The 20155-nt window shown below is 39.0% G+C and overlaps 1 protein-coding gene across 1 annotated transcript in view; it reads left to right on the top strand.

The window, feature by feature from the left end:
- Window positions 1-488: 488 nt before the first annotated feature.
- The window catches only part of LOC121300935 (dynein assembly factor 5, axonemal-like), a 76300-nt gene continuing 56633 nt past the window's right edge, over window positions 489-20155 (top strand). The window contains exons 1-6 of the mRNA XM_041229936.1: window positions 489-1056; window positions 4607-4791; window positions 6183-6307; window positions 7175-7293; window positions 10480-10712; window positions 12556-12768. Coding sequence (XP_041085870.1) covers window positions 519-1056; window positions 4607-4791; window positions 6183-6307; window positions 7175-7293; window positions 10480-10712; window positions 12556-12768 — 1413 coding nt within the window. The 5' untranslated portion in view covers window positions 489-518. The remainder of the gene's footprint in view (window positions 1057-4606; window positions 4792-6182; window positions 6308-7174; window positions 7294-10479; window positions 10713-12555; window positions 12769-20155) is intronic.

Genomic DNA, 20155 nt, shown 5'->3' with positions numbered 1-20155 from the left:
GCTGTCAATGATGCAGAAAAAAATGCATTCGTTAAGAATGACTTGAGCGTTTCCAACATCTTGTAGACTCGTGATGGTGTCTGAGCTTTATGTGTAAAACAAAAATACCAAACATCTGTGTATCAAATGTTATACAATATATTTATATTGAATGCAATACTCTAGCGATTATTATATAATATGCATATCGTAATTATTAAATAAACTGAGACATTTCAGACTGTACCACACACTATACTTTAGAACAGTGTTTTTTTTTTTTTATGGAAACTTATCAGAAACAACATAAATACGATAAGGACTAGGATTTATTTAAAAAAGAGTCACACAAAGATGAATTCTAAAATCATGTGCGTTTGTAAGCAGAATACACGTGCTTGTTGCCATAAGAACACACCCCTTCAACAAACAGCAACTTGCAAACGCTTGAGTAAACCGATAAAGTTTATTGCATTGAAGTGCCGTCAGTGGGTTGCTGTCTGTCGTAGCTCTGCTGGGTTACCATAACAACTCCAGCAATGGCTGCGGTAGCGGTTGGTGAGAAACGTGTTGCGGCTGAAATTGTACAAGCAGTGGCCCGACATTTAAACTGTTTGAATGATGAAAATAAAAGCATCAGGAAAAGGGCTCTGGAGTCGATACGGAAAGAAACTCTGGATCAAAAACTGTCCAGCCTCGTGCTGCAGGAGGTGTTTACCATTCTGCTGAAGCCCCTTCTCAAGTGTCTGTCAGACCCGATGGAGAGGTGCAGAGAGACCGCGATTCAGATGATAAGTGACTTCATCAGAAATACACCTGAACCCGAGGAGGCCTTGCCCTACTTCATAGCAACCGTTGCCCAGCGCTTGGGCAGCCAGGACATTGTGGAGCCTGCAGAGGAGCTGAGGCTGGCGTTGGTGGAGGTTTTGACTCTCACAGTTGAAGTGTGTGGAAAGAGGCTAGCTCCGTATCTGGATGACATGGTCAGGATCCTTCAGAGGACCATCGTAGATCCTTTCCCTGATGTGAAAAAGGAAAGCTGCAAGTGCGCTGCAAATTATGCAAAGTGTATACCAGGTATGGCGTTATATTCACTACATGCACACTCGCACTCACCATCAAGTAAAACGATGTCAGTTTCAATGTGAAACTTAGCTGGTACAGTATATTGCAAAGACAATCGGGGTCTGGATGAACTGTTTATCGTTATTTTTAATTCGGATCAGATTTGCATTTTATGTCAATCTGTTTCCTGATTCTGCTTGTAGTGCTGGCTAAAGCCAGGGCAGTTGCCATGGTTTCAATAATAGCCATGAGTCGAGGCGTTATGCAAACAAACGTCCTGGCTTTTACTAGTCTCCCTTTGTGAGGTGCCTAACTGAATATTTCACTCATGTGCAACGTGTAATTCGCTTACATTCCAGTTTTAACAAGTCATGTAACGTACTGAAACCCTCATTATGCAGTTAGCATCTTCAGATAGGAAATCATATTTTGAACTATTTAAAGATATAGTTTATCCGAACATCTACCCTCGTAACATTAAATGGGTTAATATGAAATGGTATCTTTCTTGATCCTATACCTCTGTTTCTTATGTTTATTTTTATTAATAAAGTTAAATATTGTATACCATATGTCAAAATATATTTAAAATCTGGTTAAGCTACAGTATAACAGCAGTTATAAATAGAATATTATAAATATATATAAAATAAATAAATAAAATTTCAAATGGAAAAATATTCATAAAATAACATGGCAGGTTTGAAACTGTTAAGGAAATTCCAGTACTAGCGTAGTAAAACAAACAATTAAACCTGAAAGTGTCATTCGAGGAGATGCTATCCGATCATCTTGCTGTGACTTTCCCTTTCTCTTAATTAGTATAATTACAGTTTATTTTTTATTTTTGTTTGAACTTGATTCTGAACTAACTCTCAAGGAAATGGTATTTTGTTCAAAAGTAAACAGTATTCTTGGATCCCTGGTTATTTCAGCCAGTTGTAACAGACCGTTTTTTGGCCTAATCCTCTATAGTTCTTCGGGCGCCAGGTAGTTATTTAATACTACCAAATCTGAGCCATTACCAGGAAATGCAAATTTTACATTCGCACTGCCTGACCAGTCTAGCTCTACAATCAATCCTTTTTTTACCTGAGCAACAGGGGTAAGCATGAATAGCTTTCTTACCTATCCATTAATATTGCTAGAATCTTCCGGTTTACCTGGTAAATAACTTTTTTTATACAGATCATAAGGCAACAAGGAATGAGCACACACAAACCCCTGATTTTCAATTATTTACATTTATTCCTCTAACTCAAGGCTTGTTCAAGTTTTCTTTTTTTTCTCTTTTAAATCTGTTTGATTTATTTATGGCTGTTATTTTCTGTACCGGTAAATTAAAATAACTTAATACTCAATCGCTGCAAGGATCTCTTGTTGAGAACATTTACGAAAGTATGCTAGTAAGTATATCTATAACTTTCAGAAAGGCCAAAATGCCCTTAAACACTGAGATCAATGTTTCTGTATCAGCATGGAATGTAATTGTTAATTCTTTTAACACATTTAGCTTTACTGGCTAAAATAACATTGTAGTATTGACTATTTTAAGAAAATAAAATTTAAGTGTAGCACACAACATTGTAAAATGAAAGATACTTGCAGTAAACAAAGTTAAACCACTGTGTGAATCGTTTTCTTTCTCACTGTTCCTTTCGATATTTTTTATGTCACAAAATCCAGTAATAACAATTCCACAATATTTGTTGTTTAAACCAATTTACAGTAACATCCAGAAATAAATGTCTTTTAATGAAAAGTTTGGTGTTTTGCGATTTCAGCACTTGTTTCATTTCACCCCCTGTAAAATTGGAATTCCCTACCGGTCTGTGCCATGAGTTTGGCTGTGTTATCTGGTACTACAATTAATAATAATAATATTTATTTTTATAGGGTGAGACTAGGGTGTGTGAACTATGCATCAATTGCAGAGTCACTTACAACAAAGTCTCACCCGAAAGACAGAGCACAAGGAGGTTAACTGACTTACTCAGGGTCACACAATGAGTCAGTGGCTGAGCTGGGATTTGAACCAGGGATCTCCTGGTTAGAAGCCTGTTTCTTTAACCACTAGACCACACAGCCTCCTTCAGTTGCACTTGCTTGGTCACCTGGAGGGTGAAATTGTCCCCACTGCTTTACTATCATCTTTCCTGTCAATAACCAAACAGCTGCTTCCCTTATTGACTGACATGCTTTCAGTCAGTAACATGGCCTAGAATACACTGCTGCGTTGACTCAGGAAGTAAAGTGCAAACAGATAACCCAAGAATGAGGCATAAAAACTGAGAGCTTCCTTTTACCTAAAGTAGTACCAGATATGTGTTCAAATGAAAATACACAGTGTTACATAGTGTTTCTTTCAAAATTTCACATTTGAGACCTACAGTGCCTATAGAAAATCTACACCCCCTTGAACTTTTTTCATATTTTGTTGTGTCAGTGCCTCAGAGTTTCATGTATTTAAATGAGGATTTTTTTCTACTTATCTACACACCATACTCCGTACTGTTAAGAGGAAAAAGTTTTTATTGAGAAAAAAATTATATATTAAAAATACAAAACTGAAAGATCATAGCTGGATAAGTCTCCACCCCCATGAGTTAATACTTGATGGAAGCACCTTTGGCAGCAATTACAGCTGTGAGTCTGTTGGGATAGGTCTCTGCCAACTTTGCACACCTAGATTTGGCAATATTTGACCATTCTTCTTTACAAAACTGTTCAAGCTCTGTCAAGTTCCTTGGAGTGTTGATGGACAGCAATCTTAAGGTCATGGCACAAATTTTCGGTTGGATTTAGGTTGGGGCAGTGACTGGGCCACTCAAGGACATTTACCTTTTTGTTACTTAGCCACTCCAGTGTAGCTTTGGCTGTGTGCTTTGGGTCATTGTCATTCTGAAAGGTGAACTTCCGTACCAGTTTCAGCTTTCTTGCAGAGGGCAGCAGGTTTTCTCAAGGACTTCTCTGTACTTTGCTCCATTCATTTTTCCTTCTATCCTGACAAGTGCCCCAGTCCCTGCCGATGAGAAACATCCCCATAACCTGAAGCTGCCACCACCATGCCTCACAGTAGGGATGGTGTTCTTTGGGTGATTCGCTGTGTTGGGTTTGCGCCAAACATAACGCTTTGCATTTAGGCCAAAAAGTTCAATTTTAGTTTCGTCAGACTATAAAACTTTTTGCCACATGGCTACAGAATCTCCTGAGTGTTTTTTTTTTGCATTCTTCAAACGAGATTCAAGTGGGCTTTCTTCCACAAGGAGGGTGGACACTTATCCAACCAAGCTATTTCAATTTTTATTTTTAATTACATTTTCTACAAATTTCTAGAATATTGTTTTCATTTGGAAGTTGTGGGGTAGGATGTGTAAATAAATAAAAAAACTATTTTAATGCAATTTAATTCCAAGCTGTAAGGCAACAAAAGATGAACATTTTGAAAGGGGATGTAGACTTTCTGTAGGCACTGTATTTAGCTGTTGAAATTTATGAAATTAGTTCCTTTTAATGATGTAACTTAAGTCATTTTTTGACACATATATATTTTTCTTTACAGAACATTTTCACATGTCAGCAGATTCGCTTATAAAGCCCCTGATGCAAACCATATCGCACCAGCATTCGAAGGTGCGAGTGTCTGTAATTCAAGCCACAGGCACAGTGATGCAGTATGGTAATGGGAAGTCCATGGATGATGTGCTTTCACACTTAGCCCAACGACTTTTTGATAATTCACCACAGGTAAATGTATGTCCATTCATTTAAAAACAAACAAAAAAAAACTACTGAAACATCAAAAGTGTTTTACTTTATTTCAATTGTAACTAAGAAAATAACTCCCACCATGCACTCATGATAGAGACCTCAAATGTGCTGTCTTGAAAGAAACATGTTATTTTCATTTCAAAACATGATGGCCTATATGCATAAAAGATGGCAGTAATTTCCAAAAAATGAGGAGAGGCAAGGTTAGGGGGTAGTACATACTTTTTGATAAAGAAATTATTACATTTTTATCTAGCTTATATGCACATGCCTTTCTGAAAGAATTAACCACCAGAAATGTCAGTTTGTCACATTTCATGATCTTTTAGTTTACTCTCATGTTGGCACACGTTTCCTTTCCAGCGAACAGGAAATTACAGAAGCACTGGAACAATAGCAAGCTCCGGCTGTTTTTCTCATATGTTTAAAACTTTGGCTTGAATGCCAAATAGCACAGAAAGACAGCACCACACAGTTACATTCAAATACAATTCATTGTTAAATGGCGAAAAAAATATGTTTTTACTTTTTATTGTATGCTCTGTTTGCAAATGCCTGCACAATTCATTCAAATACTTTACATCTAAAATCAGTTTCTCAAAGTACACATTACCTTACAAAAAGCTTCTTTTAAACTAAAAGAAATAAATACAGTTAGATTGAAAAAACCTGTCTGTCACTCAATACTACTCAGTTTCACAGTGAAGTTGGATTAGAAAATGCTACATATTTCTTCCAGTGTATTTGCAGTTAGTAAAATATAGCTGCTTAATCTAACTACACCTACAAGAATACAATCCCGTTTGACATGAATGTGGATTTTTCAATATAAATAGCATACATGTAGTGTTAGGGGACTTGTAATAAAATATAATTTACTTGAAAATGATGAGCTGCCTCTTTGGTAGAGGCAACGCTATGACACATATATAAAGCTCAGTACTACCTGCTTTCTGCACACAGGCAGTGATTTAATATAAGAATGAAAATAGTTGTTTTTTAACCTGAAAAAACAGTCTCTCATCAGAATCCAAATCATGCTGAGAGCTTCCTTTAACCTAAAGTATCAGATATCATGTTTTACAATGAATACAGTGCATGTTTGGTATAGCGTGTTTCTTTCAAAACTGTGTATTTAAATCTAATGTTGCTAATGGAAGTGCAAAGCAGGTAAGTTATGGAATTATTTTGTTAACTACAGTCACTGTAAAGCATTCATTACCAGAACTGCAGTCTGCATATACATAAAGTACTGCAAATAACATTTTATTTAGCTATAAAAGTACACTAACTTTTAAAATAAATGAATAAAAAGCTTGCTTGCAGTTGAAAATGTTCTAAATTTGTCTTTATCTTTTTTCTTCCAGGTGCGACTAGCTGTCACAAATGTAGTGGGGGCATGGCTTTTGGACCTACGAGACAGATATTCTTATTTTCATAAACTAATTCCATTACTCCTCAGTAGCTTCAGTGATGAAATACCTGAAATAAGGTAAAGCCCATATCAAACAAAATATCCACAGTAAATGTAATATAAAATAAACATGTATGGCAGTAACATCCTCCCCTGCCACAGCTGTACATTCAAATTTAGAGCCATCAGTACGATGAACAAATTGATGACCATGACACACAGTATATCTGCAGGATTAGAGAGTAGTGTAGAATTGCCAATGACATGTTTAATCACAGTTTGGTAAGCAGATCTCCCACTTAATGACACCCCTGTTTATCTCCAGAATCTGATATTCTCTAATGTATGCTAAGTAATGGTATTACCACATTTCATGACAGTCAGATCACCAGTTCTCTAGATATAAAAATGTGTGTAGTGTGACATATGAACGCACATACGACTGCCTCCACTATCTCTTTCACAGGGTACTTCATTCCTGGTGGGGCTAATCATTACAGAAATTTTCTCTATATTTCTTTCACAGGGGATTTCAAGCTTGGTGGGAGCTAATCATTATAGAAACCTTACATGTTTTGCACTCCATTGGCTGGATGTTTTAACAAAACACAATTTAAAAAAAAAAAAAAAAAGATCTGTTACTACATTAGGTTAAAGAAGGTTGTTCATTTTACAGTAAATCTGTACGCTTGCACTTCCTTATGGTTGGCATGTTTCTGGCTGAAAGCAGTCAATAGGGAAAGCAGCTGGTTGGTTAAGGAAAGAAGCTGTGAAGAGGTGGGACAATTTCATCCTCACAGGTGACTTGTGAGTGCATCAGTATCTGAAAGCATGGCATGCATTTCTTAGTTATTGCCAGATTTCAGGTTTTAAAATAAAATATTTCAATGGGGAGGAGAGACTTGGTTTGGTATCAGTTTTAAATTGTTTCCTTTTATCACCTAGGCTTCTGGCTGGCAATTACTGGAAGAAAATTGGTTGTCAATGGCAACAAGAGAATGAAGAAGACTTGAAGGACAAGCTTGACTTTTTGACTTTGCCACCCCCTCACTATCCAATAGGAGGTAGGAAATTTCGTCCTCTGTCTCAGTGGAAATTTTGAGTGGAAATAAGTTATTTAGGAAATAAGACTTGAAGAAAAGGCCCAGGGTTTTAAAGTACAATGTAAAAGAGATCTGGTGGAGAGTACTCCACTATAGAACTGTGTCATTTAGCTCTTTTTTTAATCTCATTTTGGTTTGAGAAACATGGATCAGATTTTGGCTCTTGCTATATGCCATCATTGTTTATGCGAATAATTCCTTTGTGAACAATTCATTACACAATTACATCAGGTCATTTCAGCTCATTTTCAGATTCTTTTCTTCTGTCCTTTCTTCATCATTTGATCTTATTCCTTTGTGTTTCTGCTCGAAGTTTACTGCCAAATGTGAATTGAATTTGAAAACCCTGTATTGTATTTTCTGCAAGTATAGACCAGTTCTATTGGATATTTGTTCAAAGATAGTGCAGATTTCAAACGTGGTTGGTTTTAATCCATACCTGTGGTAAACATAGTTGTTTGTGCTTTTAGGGTGTCAATTGTATGGTTCACTTTCATAGGAGCCTTCTTTTTAATTTGATTGTGTTTCTAAATCCACACATGAACCCAAATCAACAAATATTCTTGACTAGAGGAAGTGAAAGAGCTGTTAAAAGGTCATTGGCAGATAGTTTCACTGCTGACTGACTGATCCCAGAGTCTCAGGATTAACTCCCATCTCCTAGAAGTGGTTTGTTTTTCATTTCAAGGCCCTGGAGAAGGTGAGGTGTTTATTTGGTGTGGACTAGTAGGGGTTCAGCTATGACCAACTAGGCAAAAACAGTCTGCAGTTACCATTACTTTGTCCTGCACAGTCTGTATCACAGTGTTATTTGAAATGTTTATTCAGACATCATGGGAAATCAACTGGGGAAATATATTTCTCAACATTTACTCGGGAGCGTTAGCGAAGAGAACTAGTTATCTTCGCAGTGTATCCAGATCACACTCGTTCTGCAACAATGCTGGTTTTCTGTCCCCACTATATGCCACTCATTTTCATTAACAGCACTGCTGCACGAGGGAGCATGGTCAGCTACACTGCAGTACTTACAAAAAAACACATTCCTAACGAACATTCCTAAGTAAAAGTTGGGGGGAAAAAAATTAATTCTTTGGCCATTTACCTACAATGTGTGATTTAAAAATAAATAAATAAAAACAATAGGGATTATGATGAAAAAATAAATGCTATGATATGAACAAACTGGATACAGCGAAGTAATATGTTTCTTGTAAACACTGCAGGGGGTTTGGTAATGCTTTCATTGATGTAGCTTGCCTGCCTGTCGTGTCTTAAGGTTTTGAGTGTGGCTCAGGTCTATGCAGTGAATATGTTGGTCTCAACCCAAACCAAATTAGAAGGCTCTTCTTGAGCGAGCTCCCACACTAGAGGTGGGAGGTATTTAGGTCATTATTGAGGTGTGCTCTCATGGGAAACCTGCTCCGTGACTGTAGCCAGCGCCACCTTTCATGAGCACTAAACAGAAAGACTCATTTCATCACCCTCTAATATACCTGTCCCCTGGGTTGGTTTAAGCATAGGGCTGTTCAAACAAAAAATGTGCCTGATATTGTGCCAAAGAGAGCTTACCCCACTACATAGTCTGCACCTTTTCATCTCTAGCTTTTTATTTCATCTTAGAAACCAAAAGTTCTTGCTACTGAAACCTTGCAAGCAGCAGCCTGTACATGCTAGTTTTAATTTTACCTCAAGGCTGACTGAACACCAACTTTCCACAGGACATTGTAGTTGATAAACGAGTCTTCATGCTGGCTGCTAAACACAGTCATTAATAGACAAATTACAGAGCTTTTCTTGCCGACGTACGTAATTACTTGGATCCTTAGGGCAGGTCTTTCACTTCTGACTTTCTGTTGGGATGTATTTGATCTTCATTTGCTGTACAGCTGTGAGGAGCTCAGAGAAACACAGCACCTTCTGTTACTCTGTGTGGGTAAATTACAGAGCACAAAAACCAAGGCTGACCCTACTGAGATTTCTAAATCCTTACCTGGGTCATTTTTAGGGGTGTATGGATGAAGCATGATACTTTCTTTACATGATTTATCTTGACAGAGGTATGTATCATTTGTACTCTGATACAAGACCAATAGCAAAACATAGCTAATTGTAGTTCACCAAATATTTATTGAATGAAGAGCAAGTGTATTTTGTAGTATGTATACATACAGTACCCTGCCTATCTCGGTTAATGCTTGTCTTAACAAAAAGTCAGTCATTAAAATCATCATTTGATTATTTTCTGCATCATGCAATCAGCCTATCAGGAGCGTGTACCGTATCATGACCTGCATATAGAGATACATATCATATTGTGACATTAGTGTTACTCCATGTCATTGTCTATCCTGTGTGCAACAGTGCGGGGGGGGAGTGGCTTTACCTATAGCTTGGAGATCGCAGGTTCAAATCCAGGATATGTCATTGCCAACAGTGCCTGGGGGTTCCTAGGGGGCATCGCACAATTGGCCAAGCACCGGGCTTAGGTCAGCAGGGCAATCCATGGTTCACCTTGCACCAGCGACCCATGTGGCTGATAGGGCGTTTGTGGGTCAGCAGTGGAGCCATTCAGATCTGTGTTGTCCTCCGGCACTATAGGTCTCGTGGCTTTGCTGTGGATCCGCAGTGCGGAAAATGACGAATTGGCAGGAACACATTTCGGAAGACGCGTGTTTCAGCCTCCGTTCCCCGAATCGCCGGGGGATTGCATTGCAGAATTGGGGAGAAAACCAGGGTAAACCTTTGGCAAAAAAAAAAAAAACTAGGTAGTCCATTCCATCCCCTCGCCAATCGCTGTGTAAAGAAGAGTCTCCTTCAGCAACATGACTAGGTAACCCATTCCATCCTCTCATCACTCTCTGTGTAAAGAAGAGTCTCCTTCAGCAACATGACTAGGTAACCCATTCCATCCTCTCATCACTCTCTGTGTAAAGAAGAGTCTCCTTCAGCAACATGACTAGGTAACCCATTCCACCTCTCACCACTCTGTGTGAAGAAGTGTCCTCTGATCCAGGTTTCTGTGCTGTGATTTAGGATTTGAAACCATTAAGGCCCCACCTAATTGATTCTGTTCTATTGTCTTCATAGCTTATTGCATGTTTGCTGTACATTAAAAATACGTGTTTTTTCTTCAATTCTCTTCAGTGGAACGTCCTGTGCTTGGATGTCGAGAACTGGTTTTTAGGAACTTGTCTAAAATCCTTCCTGCCATCAGCCGAGATATAACAGACTGGGTTGTGGGAAACAGGATCAAATCCTCTGAGCTCCTGAGCGTTCTGCTGCTTCATGCAGAAGAGCACATCACACAGCACATGGAACTCCTGCTCAACACGCTGTACAGGGCTTGCTCCGATGAAGAGCAGCAAGTTGTTAAAAACGTAAGTCTAGGCATTCATTCTTAACACAAAAACTGTTACAAAATTCCTTTGTCATCCAAGTGTTATGAAACAATACTTTCACAAACAGAGCACCAGCATTATCAAATGCTTGATTTTATTCTGGTTTCTGACTATTTTTTACCTCAACTATTCAACACGTTGGTAGTAGTTCTACCCCTTGTTTCAAAATTGCACTGTTAAAAAGTTGTGTTTGCCTTGATTTTAAGAGATTTCGAATATAGAACACAAATGGCATGGCTTTATAAACTGTAGCTCCTGACAATAAAGGGCAGGCTGTATTTAGAATTTACATCCTCAATGGATGTTTCAAATCTCTTGTGACAATACCCTCATTCTAATCGTGCAAGTGCAGAGGTTCAAGGGCTGCATGACATCCCATATCCAGAAGGGTTTATCCAGTCACATTGTTAGGGTTATGCAAAGAGTCTGATTGTTTGAAAGACCAGCTGACCACTTGAACTGAACTCCATGAGGATCCACACAAGGTTGTTTTGAGATCACTGACATTCCTTTCATTTATCATTTATTGTTGCCTCCTGCTTTAATTATGTTTAAGTCTGTTCTCCTGGTGCTGTGTTACCGCCTTTGTCTTTTCAACATGATACTGATTCATTCTCCTGTGTTATGCAAGATATTTGTAAAGAAGCACACAGCAGATGTAAAAATAGCAGCATCTAGACTTACGCAATACAAATATCAAATACACCTTAGAAAAAGGATTGCAATATAGTGTAGTAAATAGGACCCAGCCACCAGTGGCCAATGACTGGTTGTGACTCCATGGACTGACTATTAACATTTGTCTATTGGTTGAACGTGGGTTGGCTGTGGTGCCAATATAAACATGCTCCAGCAAAGTTTTTGAAGTCATCCATAACTATTAAACACTGAGTAGTACTTTAGAAAAGTAGAATTTAGAAAAATAAACAAAAATTTAGTGACAAACATATTGACTAGAGGTCTTTTTTGAAGTGTTCAAAATGAAAAGGACTTCTAGAAACATTTGTCTTTGAATATGTTTATTTTAGGATTTTTAGGGGGTAGGGTTTTTTTTTGTTTTGTTTTTAAATTTAGTTCGTCGACAGTGTTTTTTTAAGCCTGGTTTTCTTCCCAATTTGGAATGCCAAATTATTATTTTTTTTTTTTTTATCCCGGTTCACCGCTGCAACCCCCCGGCGACTCGGGAAACAGAGGCTGAAACACATGCCCTCTGAAAGGTGTTCCTGCCAATCCTTTATTTTTTGCACTGCGGATCCACAGCGAAGCCACCAGACCTATAATGCCGGAGGACAACACAGATCTGAATGGCTCCACAGCAGACCCGCAGACAACCCTATCAGACACAGGGGTCGATGGTGCGCTGTGAACCGTGGATTGCCTGCCGACCTAAGCCCTCCCTACCCGAGTGGTGCTCGGCCAATTGTGCGCTGTCTGCTAGGAACCCCCGGTCATGGTCGGCAATGACATAGCCTGGATTCGAACCTGTGATCTCCAGGCTGTAGGGCGCATCCTGCACTCCACGTGGAGCGCCATTACTGGATGCACCGCTCAGGAGCCCCAATTATTTTTTAAACATGTTCTCAAATGAATATACAGGGTCTCCCATAAGTTAGGACCATAAGCAATGTCACACATTCTGCCGATTTTCAGATTTTCTGTGTTGAATCAGGCAGCCACACCCCATAGATTGTCTGCACTGCACATAAAAATACATGTGGTCCTCATTTCTTAAAGACATTTGAAAAGTAGTAACAGTTATGTCTAATATTTATTGGGACAAAAATGCATCATCAAAAGCTTTTTTTTTTTCTATTTGATCCAGTGTTTGAACTCAGCTGAGCTGATTGGAACATTTGTCAACCCAGAGGTTTTTCTGAAAATGATCCTGACCAGCCTCCTGAAATCACCCTCTCCAGCACACCTCATGGTTCTGGCTGCTGTCATTAGAGGCAGCTCCGGGGAAACACTGAAGCCTCACCTTGTGGCTATTGGAGACGTGCTGTCTAATCCTGATGCATGCCAAGCATCTGAAAAGGTAAGGCCAGCCAAAACCATTTCTGGAACTGGGGTGAAACAGCTGTCCAAGTGATCATGTTTACTGTTCACAAAACAGTTTGACATACACATTGTTCAGTACTGAATGTTTATGTAACAAATGTTTTTAACAAGTGAACTGTAAACAAACCACAGTTGAATATCTGTGTGTTCGAGGCAAGTAAGAAGTTTTTACAGCTTTGTGTACTGCGATTTTTGTGAATGTAACAAGCAGCATTCCCTCTCAGGCTAAAGTGCGTGCAATATTTGAGCATTCTTTACAAAACTGTTTAAGCTCTGTCATGTTCCTTGGAGTGTTGATGGATAGCAATCTTCAAGTCATGCCACAAATTTTCGATTGGATTTAGGTCGGGGCTCTGACTGGGCCACTCAAGGACGTTTACCTTTTTGTTCCTTAGCCACTCCGGTGTAGCTTTGGTTGTATGCTTTGAGTTGTTGTCATGCTGAAAGGTAAACTTCTGTCCCAGTTTTAGCTTTCTTTCAGAGGGCAGCAGATTTTCCTCAAGGACTTCTCTGTACTTTGCTCCATTCATTTTCCCTTCTATCCTGACAAGTGCCCCAGTCCCTGCCGATGAGAAACATCCCCATAACATGATGCTGTGCATTTAGGCCAGAAAGTTCTATTTTAGTTTTGTCAGACCACAAAATTTTTTGCCACATGGCTACAGAATCACCTGAGGTTTTTTTTTGCATACTTCAAACAGGATTTAGGGTGGGCTTTCCTGAGTAATGGCTTCCTTCTTACTCCCCTACCATACAGGCCAGATTTGTGGAGTGCTTGGGATATTGTTGTCACATGCATACTTTGACCAGTCTTGGCCATAAAAGCCTGTAGCTCTTGCAAAGTTGCCATTGGCCTCTTGGTAGCCTCTCTCATCACTCTCCTTCCTGCCCGGTCATCCAGTTTGGAGGGACGGCCTGATGTAGGCAGGGTCTTGGTGGTGCCATACACCTTCTACTTAAGAACATAAGAACATAAGAAAGTTTACAAACGAGAGGAGGCCATTCGGCCCATCTTGCTCGTTTGGTTGTTAGTAGCTTATTGATCCCAGAATCTCATCAAGCAGCTTCTTGAAGGATCCCAGGGTGTCAGCTTCAACAACATTACTGGGGAGTTGATTCCAGACCCTCACAATTCTCTGTGTAAAAAAGTGTCTCCTATTTTCTGTTCTGAATGCCCCTTTTTCTAAACTCCATTTGTGACCCCTGGTCCTTGTTTCTTTTTTCAGGCTGAAAAAGTCCCTTGGGTCGACACTGTCAATACCTTTTAGAATTTTGAATGCTTGAATTAGGTCGCCACGTAGTCTTCTTTGTTCAAGACTGAACAGATTCAATTCTTTTAGCCTGTCTGCATATGACATGCCTTTTAAGCCCGGAATAATTCTGGTCGCTCTTCTTTGCACTCTTTCTAGAGCAGCAATATCTTTTTTATAGCGAGGTGACCAGAACTGCACACAATATTCAAGATGAGGTCTTACAAGTGCATTGTACAGTTTTAACATTACTTCCCTTGATTTAAATTCAACACTTTTCACAATGTATCCGAGTATCTTGTTAGCCTTTTTTATAGCTTCCCCACATTGCCTAGATGAAGACATTTCTGAGTCAACAAAAACTCCTAGGTCTTTTTCATAGATTCCTTCTCCAATTTCAATATCTCCCATATGATATTTATAATGTACATTTTTATTTCCTGCGTGCAGTACCTTACACTTTTCTCTATTAAATGTCATTTGCCATGTGTCTGCCCAGTTCTGAATCTTGTCTAGATCATTTTGAATGACCTTTGCTGCTGCAACAGTGTTTGCCACTCCTCCTACTTTTGTGTCGTCTGCAAATTTAACAAGTTTGCTTACTATACCAGAATCTAAATCATTAATGTAGATTAGGAATAGCAGAGGACCTAATACTGATCCCTGTGGTACACCGCTGGTTACCACACTCCATTCTGAGGTTTTTCCTCTAATCAGTACTTTCTGTTTTCTACATGTTAACCACTCCCTAATCCATGTACATGTGTTTCCTTGAATCCCAACTGCGTTCAGTTTGAGAATTAATCTTTTGTGCGGGACTTTGTCAAAAGCTTTCTGGAAATCTAAATAAACCATGTCATATGCTTTGCAATTATCCATTATCGATGTTGCATCCTCAAAAAAATCAAGCAAGTTAGTTAGGCACGATCTCCCTTTCCTAAAACCATGTTGACTGTCTCCCAGGACCCTGTTACCATATAGGTAATTTTCCATTTTGGCTCTTATTATAGTTTCCATAAGTTTGCATATAATAGAAGTCAGGCTTACTGGTCTGTAGTTACCTGGTTCAGTTTTGTTTCCCTTTTTGTGGATCGGTATTACGTTTGCAATTTTCCAGTCTGTCGGTACCACCCCTGTGTCAAGAGACTGCTGCATGATCTTGGTTAGCGGTTTGTAAATTATTTCTTTCATTTCTTTGAGTACTACTGGGAGGATCTCATCCGGCCCAGGGGATTTGTTTATTTTAAGAGCTCCTAGTCCCTTTAACACTTCTGCCTCAGTTATGCTAAAGTTATTTAAAACTGGATAGGAACTGGATGACATGTGGGGCATGTTGTCAGTATCTTCCTTTGTAAAAACTTGTGAAAAGTAATCATTTAACATATTTGCTATTTTTTTTTTCTTCCTCTACGATTTTGCCATTTGTATCTCTTAAACATTTAATCTCCTCTTTGAATGTTCTCTTGCTGTTGTAATATTGGAAAAACATTTTGGAATTGGTTTTAGCTCCCTTAGCAATGTTCATTTCTATTTCTCTCTTGGCCTTTCTAACTTCCTTTTTGACTTGCATTTGCAGTTCTGTGTACTCTTTCTGTGTACTTTCTTTTTGGTCCTTTTTTAATGCTCTGTAAAGTGCCTTTTTTCGCTGAATATTTTTTTTAATTGATCTATTAAACCATTTTGGCAATTTAGTTTTACATTTAGATTTGTCTACTTTAGGGATATAATTGTTTTGCGCCTCTAGTACTACGTTTTTGAAGAACAACCATCCTTCTTCTGTGGGTGTTTTCTCTATTTTACTCCAATCTACTTCTGTTAGTCTCTGTTTCATACCTTCATAGTTTGCTTTTCTAAAATTGTAAACCTTAGCTTTAGTCTTTACTTTTGAGGATTTAAAAAACACTTCAAATGAGACCATGTTGTGGTCTGAGTTTGCCAGTGGTTCTCTGACCTCTGTTTTAGTTATTCTATCTTCGTTATTTGAAAAGACTAAATCAAGGCATGCCTCCCCTCTAGTGGGTGCCTTCACAAATTGTGTTAGGAAGCAGTCATTTGTCATTTCCACCATTTCTATTTCATCCTTCGCGCTACCCACCGGGTTTTCCCATTTTATTTGGGGGAAGTTGAAATCCCCCATTAGTATGGCTTCTCCTTTGCTACACACATTTCTAATGTCATTGTATAACAGATTATTGTGCTCACCGTCTGAATCTGGCGGTCTATAGCATGCTCCTATTATTATGCCCTTTGAATTTTTGTCTGTTATTCTGACCCATATTGATTCGGTTTTATTTTCTTTGTCCAGGTTTAACACCTGGGCTTCAAGACTGTTTCTTATGTATAGCGCTACCCCTCCTCCTCTTCTGTCCTGCCTGTCTTTCCTATACAGTGTATACCCACAAATATTATATTCGTCCCCATCACTCTCAGATAACCACGTTTCTGTAACACCTATCACATCATAGTTACCTGTTAGTGCAGTAGCTTCAAGTTCTAGAATTTTGTTTCTGATACTTCTAGCATTTAGATAAATACATTTAATGGTTGTCTTACCTGAGTTGTTGTTCTTGTTTTGATGCGGTCTCCCTTCTGTTTTTTTGTTGATTTCTCCCCCCTTCCTTTCTAGTTTAAATGCTTCCGAACCTGCTCGAGGATCTTTTCTCCAAGTAGACTAGTTCCCTTGTTATTTAAATGCAGTCCATCCCGTCTATACAGATAGTCCTCGTTGTAGAATGTGGTCCAATGATCAAGATAGGTGAAGCCTTCCCGTGTGCACCACGTCTTCAGCCATTCGTTTTGATTAATTATTTCCAGCTGTCCATATGGTCCTTTGCAAGGTGCGGGTAGTATACCAGAAAATACCACAGTTTTGGTTTTCTCTTTTAATTTCCTTCCTAGCTCTCTGAATTTGTTTTGCAGGGATTTTGGTCTGTCTCTTCCAATGTTGTTTGTACCGATGTGGACGACTACTACCGGGTCGTCTCCTGTTCGTTCTAGGAGCCTGTCCACGTTTTCAGTGATGTGCTTGACCGAGGCTCCCGGAAGGCAGCACACTGTTGTAGTAAGGGGGTCCAAACTGCGAACTGAACTTGCTGTGTTTCTCAATATGGAGTCCCCAACAATCATGACCTCCCTTCTTTTTACTGTCTTGTCACCACTGTCAATAGGGTCCTGGATGTTGTTCCTTTCATTCTCTTGTTGTTGGTTCTGCTCATCAAAATTCTGAAGTGACTCAAATCTGTTGGTTGTTTTGATTTCTGGTGGTGGTGTTTGACGAAGTTTCTTTTTTTTCCCTGCTTCTGCCTACCTGAACCCAGCTGTTCTGACCTTCTATCTCCCTGGTGGCTTTCAGTCTGTTAGGGGTGATGCAGACTTCCATGAATTGTGGGTGTGCCAGTTCCTCAAGATCCTGTTGCTGTCTCACTTCTTCCAGCTCCATTTCTAGCATACTTACTAGTTTATGCAAATCCTGGATCGCGCGGCACTTTACGCACACTTGGTTTAGCTCCGCTGGGTTTTCTCGGATTTCCCACATCAAGCAGGTGTCACAGATTACTGGCTTGAAGACCATGTTGAGGTTTTTTTTTTTTTTTTTTTTATTTAAGTTTAGTTTCCTCTGCAGCTGTCAACCTGCTTTCAAACTGCTTCGAAACTGCTCTGTACTTTTCCACGCCTGTACTTCTCCCACTCGCTGTCGCTTCCACTCGCTGTCGCTGGGAAGACTGCCTCGTTTAACTGCGTTGTTCTGCTGTGCTGTCGGCTCCTCCCCTCGCCCGTGTCTCAAAACGGCGCTGAATTTGAATCAGCTGCTCCGAGTTTCAGCTTGTTTGTTATCAGAAAAACACACGCGGCTGTTTGACTTTGAGCTGCTGCTGTGTTTCCCCAATGTCCTCTGTTTTCTGATTAAAGCAATTCAAGATGCAATTTCTCCTTTCTGCTTCGAAACTGCTCTGTACTTTTCCACGCCTGTACTTCTCCCACTCGCTGTCGCTTCCACTTCTTAATAATCGTCTTGACCATGCTCCAAGGGATATTCGAGGCCTTTGATATTTGTTTATACCCATCCCCTGACAACAACTTTGTCCCTGAGTTCTTTTGAAAGTGCCTTGGTGCTCATGGTTGAGTCTTTGCTTTGAAATGCACTACCCACGAGAAGGAACCTACAGGAACTGCTGAATTTATTCTGAAATCATGTGAATCACTACACTATAATATATGTGGAGGCCACGTAACTTGGTGTGTGAATTTGAAGGCGATTGGTTGCACCTGAGCTAATTTAGGATTGCTGTTATAAGGGGGGTGGACAGTTAGACAACCTAGCTATTTCAGTTTTTATTTTTAATTAATTTTCTACAAATTTCTAGATTTTTTTTCACATAGAAGTTGTGGGTAGGATGTGTAGATAAATGAAAAAAATGAAAAAAATATATTTTAAAGCATTTTAATTCTATAAGGCAACAAAAGGTGAAAATTTGAAAGGGGGTGTGGACTTTCTGTATGCACTATGTGGAAAACGCAATGTTTAATACTAGAAAACCCAGTTTTTATACGTTATTAAAACTCAACGTTAGTGAATTTGAGGCCGACACAGCAGGTGTAGAATAGTGAACATAGCTGCGCGTGCACGTGAAGTGAAAGTAAGCAAGGAGGCATTCCGAAGAGACCCCTAAGGGCGGGGGGATACTCGAGTTCCAGGGGATACAGGATATTTCACAACACCGGCTCTCACCTGCCTGTTTTAGCCATGGTAACAACCTGAATCCATCACAAGCAGCCTTTTTAGAGGTTTGATTTGAATAAATTATTTATTAAATCCCTACACCTTTAATTTAATATATCCAATTGTATATTGCCTATTTTTATTAATTTATTACATTTTTGGTCACTGCCTTCTTTTCTTTCATTAGCGCATTTCTTAAACCATGATGGTGGGCTACTCTGTGATGATCGTCTCTTAGATTTGGAGGGGTTTTGGGTGACAGATGTAGATGTTATTGGAGGTCCTGCCTGCGGTTCAGAAAATGCTACTGCGGCTGAAGGGTGTGTTTTTTGCAGCATCAGCAGCATAGTCTCAAACACAGCAGCTGGTTATTGCTGGATCCCTGCCAAGAATGTCATTCATTACATCAAATATATATATATATATATATATATATATATATATATTTTTTTTTTTTTTTTCTCTTTTTTTTTTTTTGTGGTTTTATTATTATTGTCAGATACAGTTTTGTAAGTTTTTTAAATTTCACCATTTTTTGTCACACAGTACTGAATTTACAAAACTGCAAACAACCTGAATATTTAATGCAATTTTGTCCCAGACACACTTCTTCAGGCCAGGTTTGTGGAACTGCTCCTTGTTTATCCAGACCTGTTTGCAGAATGTGTCCAGCAGTGCTGTTCACTCCCTAGACAAAAAAAAAAACAAAAAACAGTTACAACCAGTAAAACCATAATAAAAATACTTTACACTACCGGTAGTTATAATGGCACACAGTAGGTACTGAAAATGACTACAACGAAAAAGCAAAGTTGGCCTTTATATTTTAACATGGTATTAATGATTTAGATTCTGGTATAGTAAGCAAACTTGTTAAATTTGCAGACGACACAAAAGTAGGAGGAGTGGCAAACACTGTTGCAGCAGCAAAGGTCATTCAAAATGATCTAGACAAGATTCAGAACTGGGCAGACACATGGCAAATGACATTTAATAGAGAAAAGTGTAAGGTACTGCACGCAGGAAATAAAAATGTACATTATAAATATCATATGGGAGATATTGAAATTGGAGAAGGAATCTATGAAAAAGACCTAGGAGTTTTTGTTGACTCAGAAATGTCTTCATCTAGACAATGTGGGGAAGCTATAAAAAAGGCTAACAAGATACTCGGATACATTGTGAAAAGTGTTGAATTTAAATCAAGGGAAGTAATGTTAAAACTGTACAATGCACTTGTAAGACCTCATCTTGAATATTGTGTGCAGTTCTGGTCACCTCGCTATAAAAAAGATATTGCTGCTCTAGAAAGAGTGCAAAGAAGAGCGACCAGAATTATTCCGGGCTTAAAAGGCATGTCATATGCAGACAGGCTAAAAGAATTGAATCTGTTC

Source organism: Polyodon spathula, chromosome 26 (genome assembly GCF_017654505.1).
Source record: "Polyodon spathula isolate WHYD16114869_AA chromosome 26, ASM1765450v1, whole genome shotgun sequence".
Taxonomy (NCBI): domain Eukaryota; kingdom Metazoa; phylum Chordata; class Actinopteri; order Acipenseriformes; family Polyodontidae; genus Polyodon; species Polyodon spathula.
The sequence above is the reverse complement of the archived record's forward strand: the minus strand, read 5'-3'. Positions and strand labels throughout refer to the sequence as shown.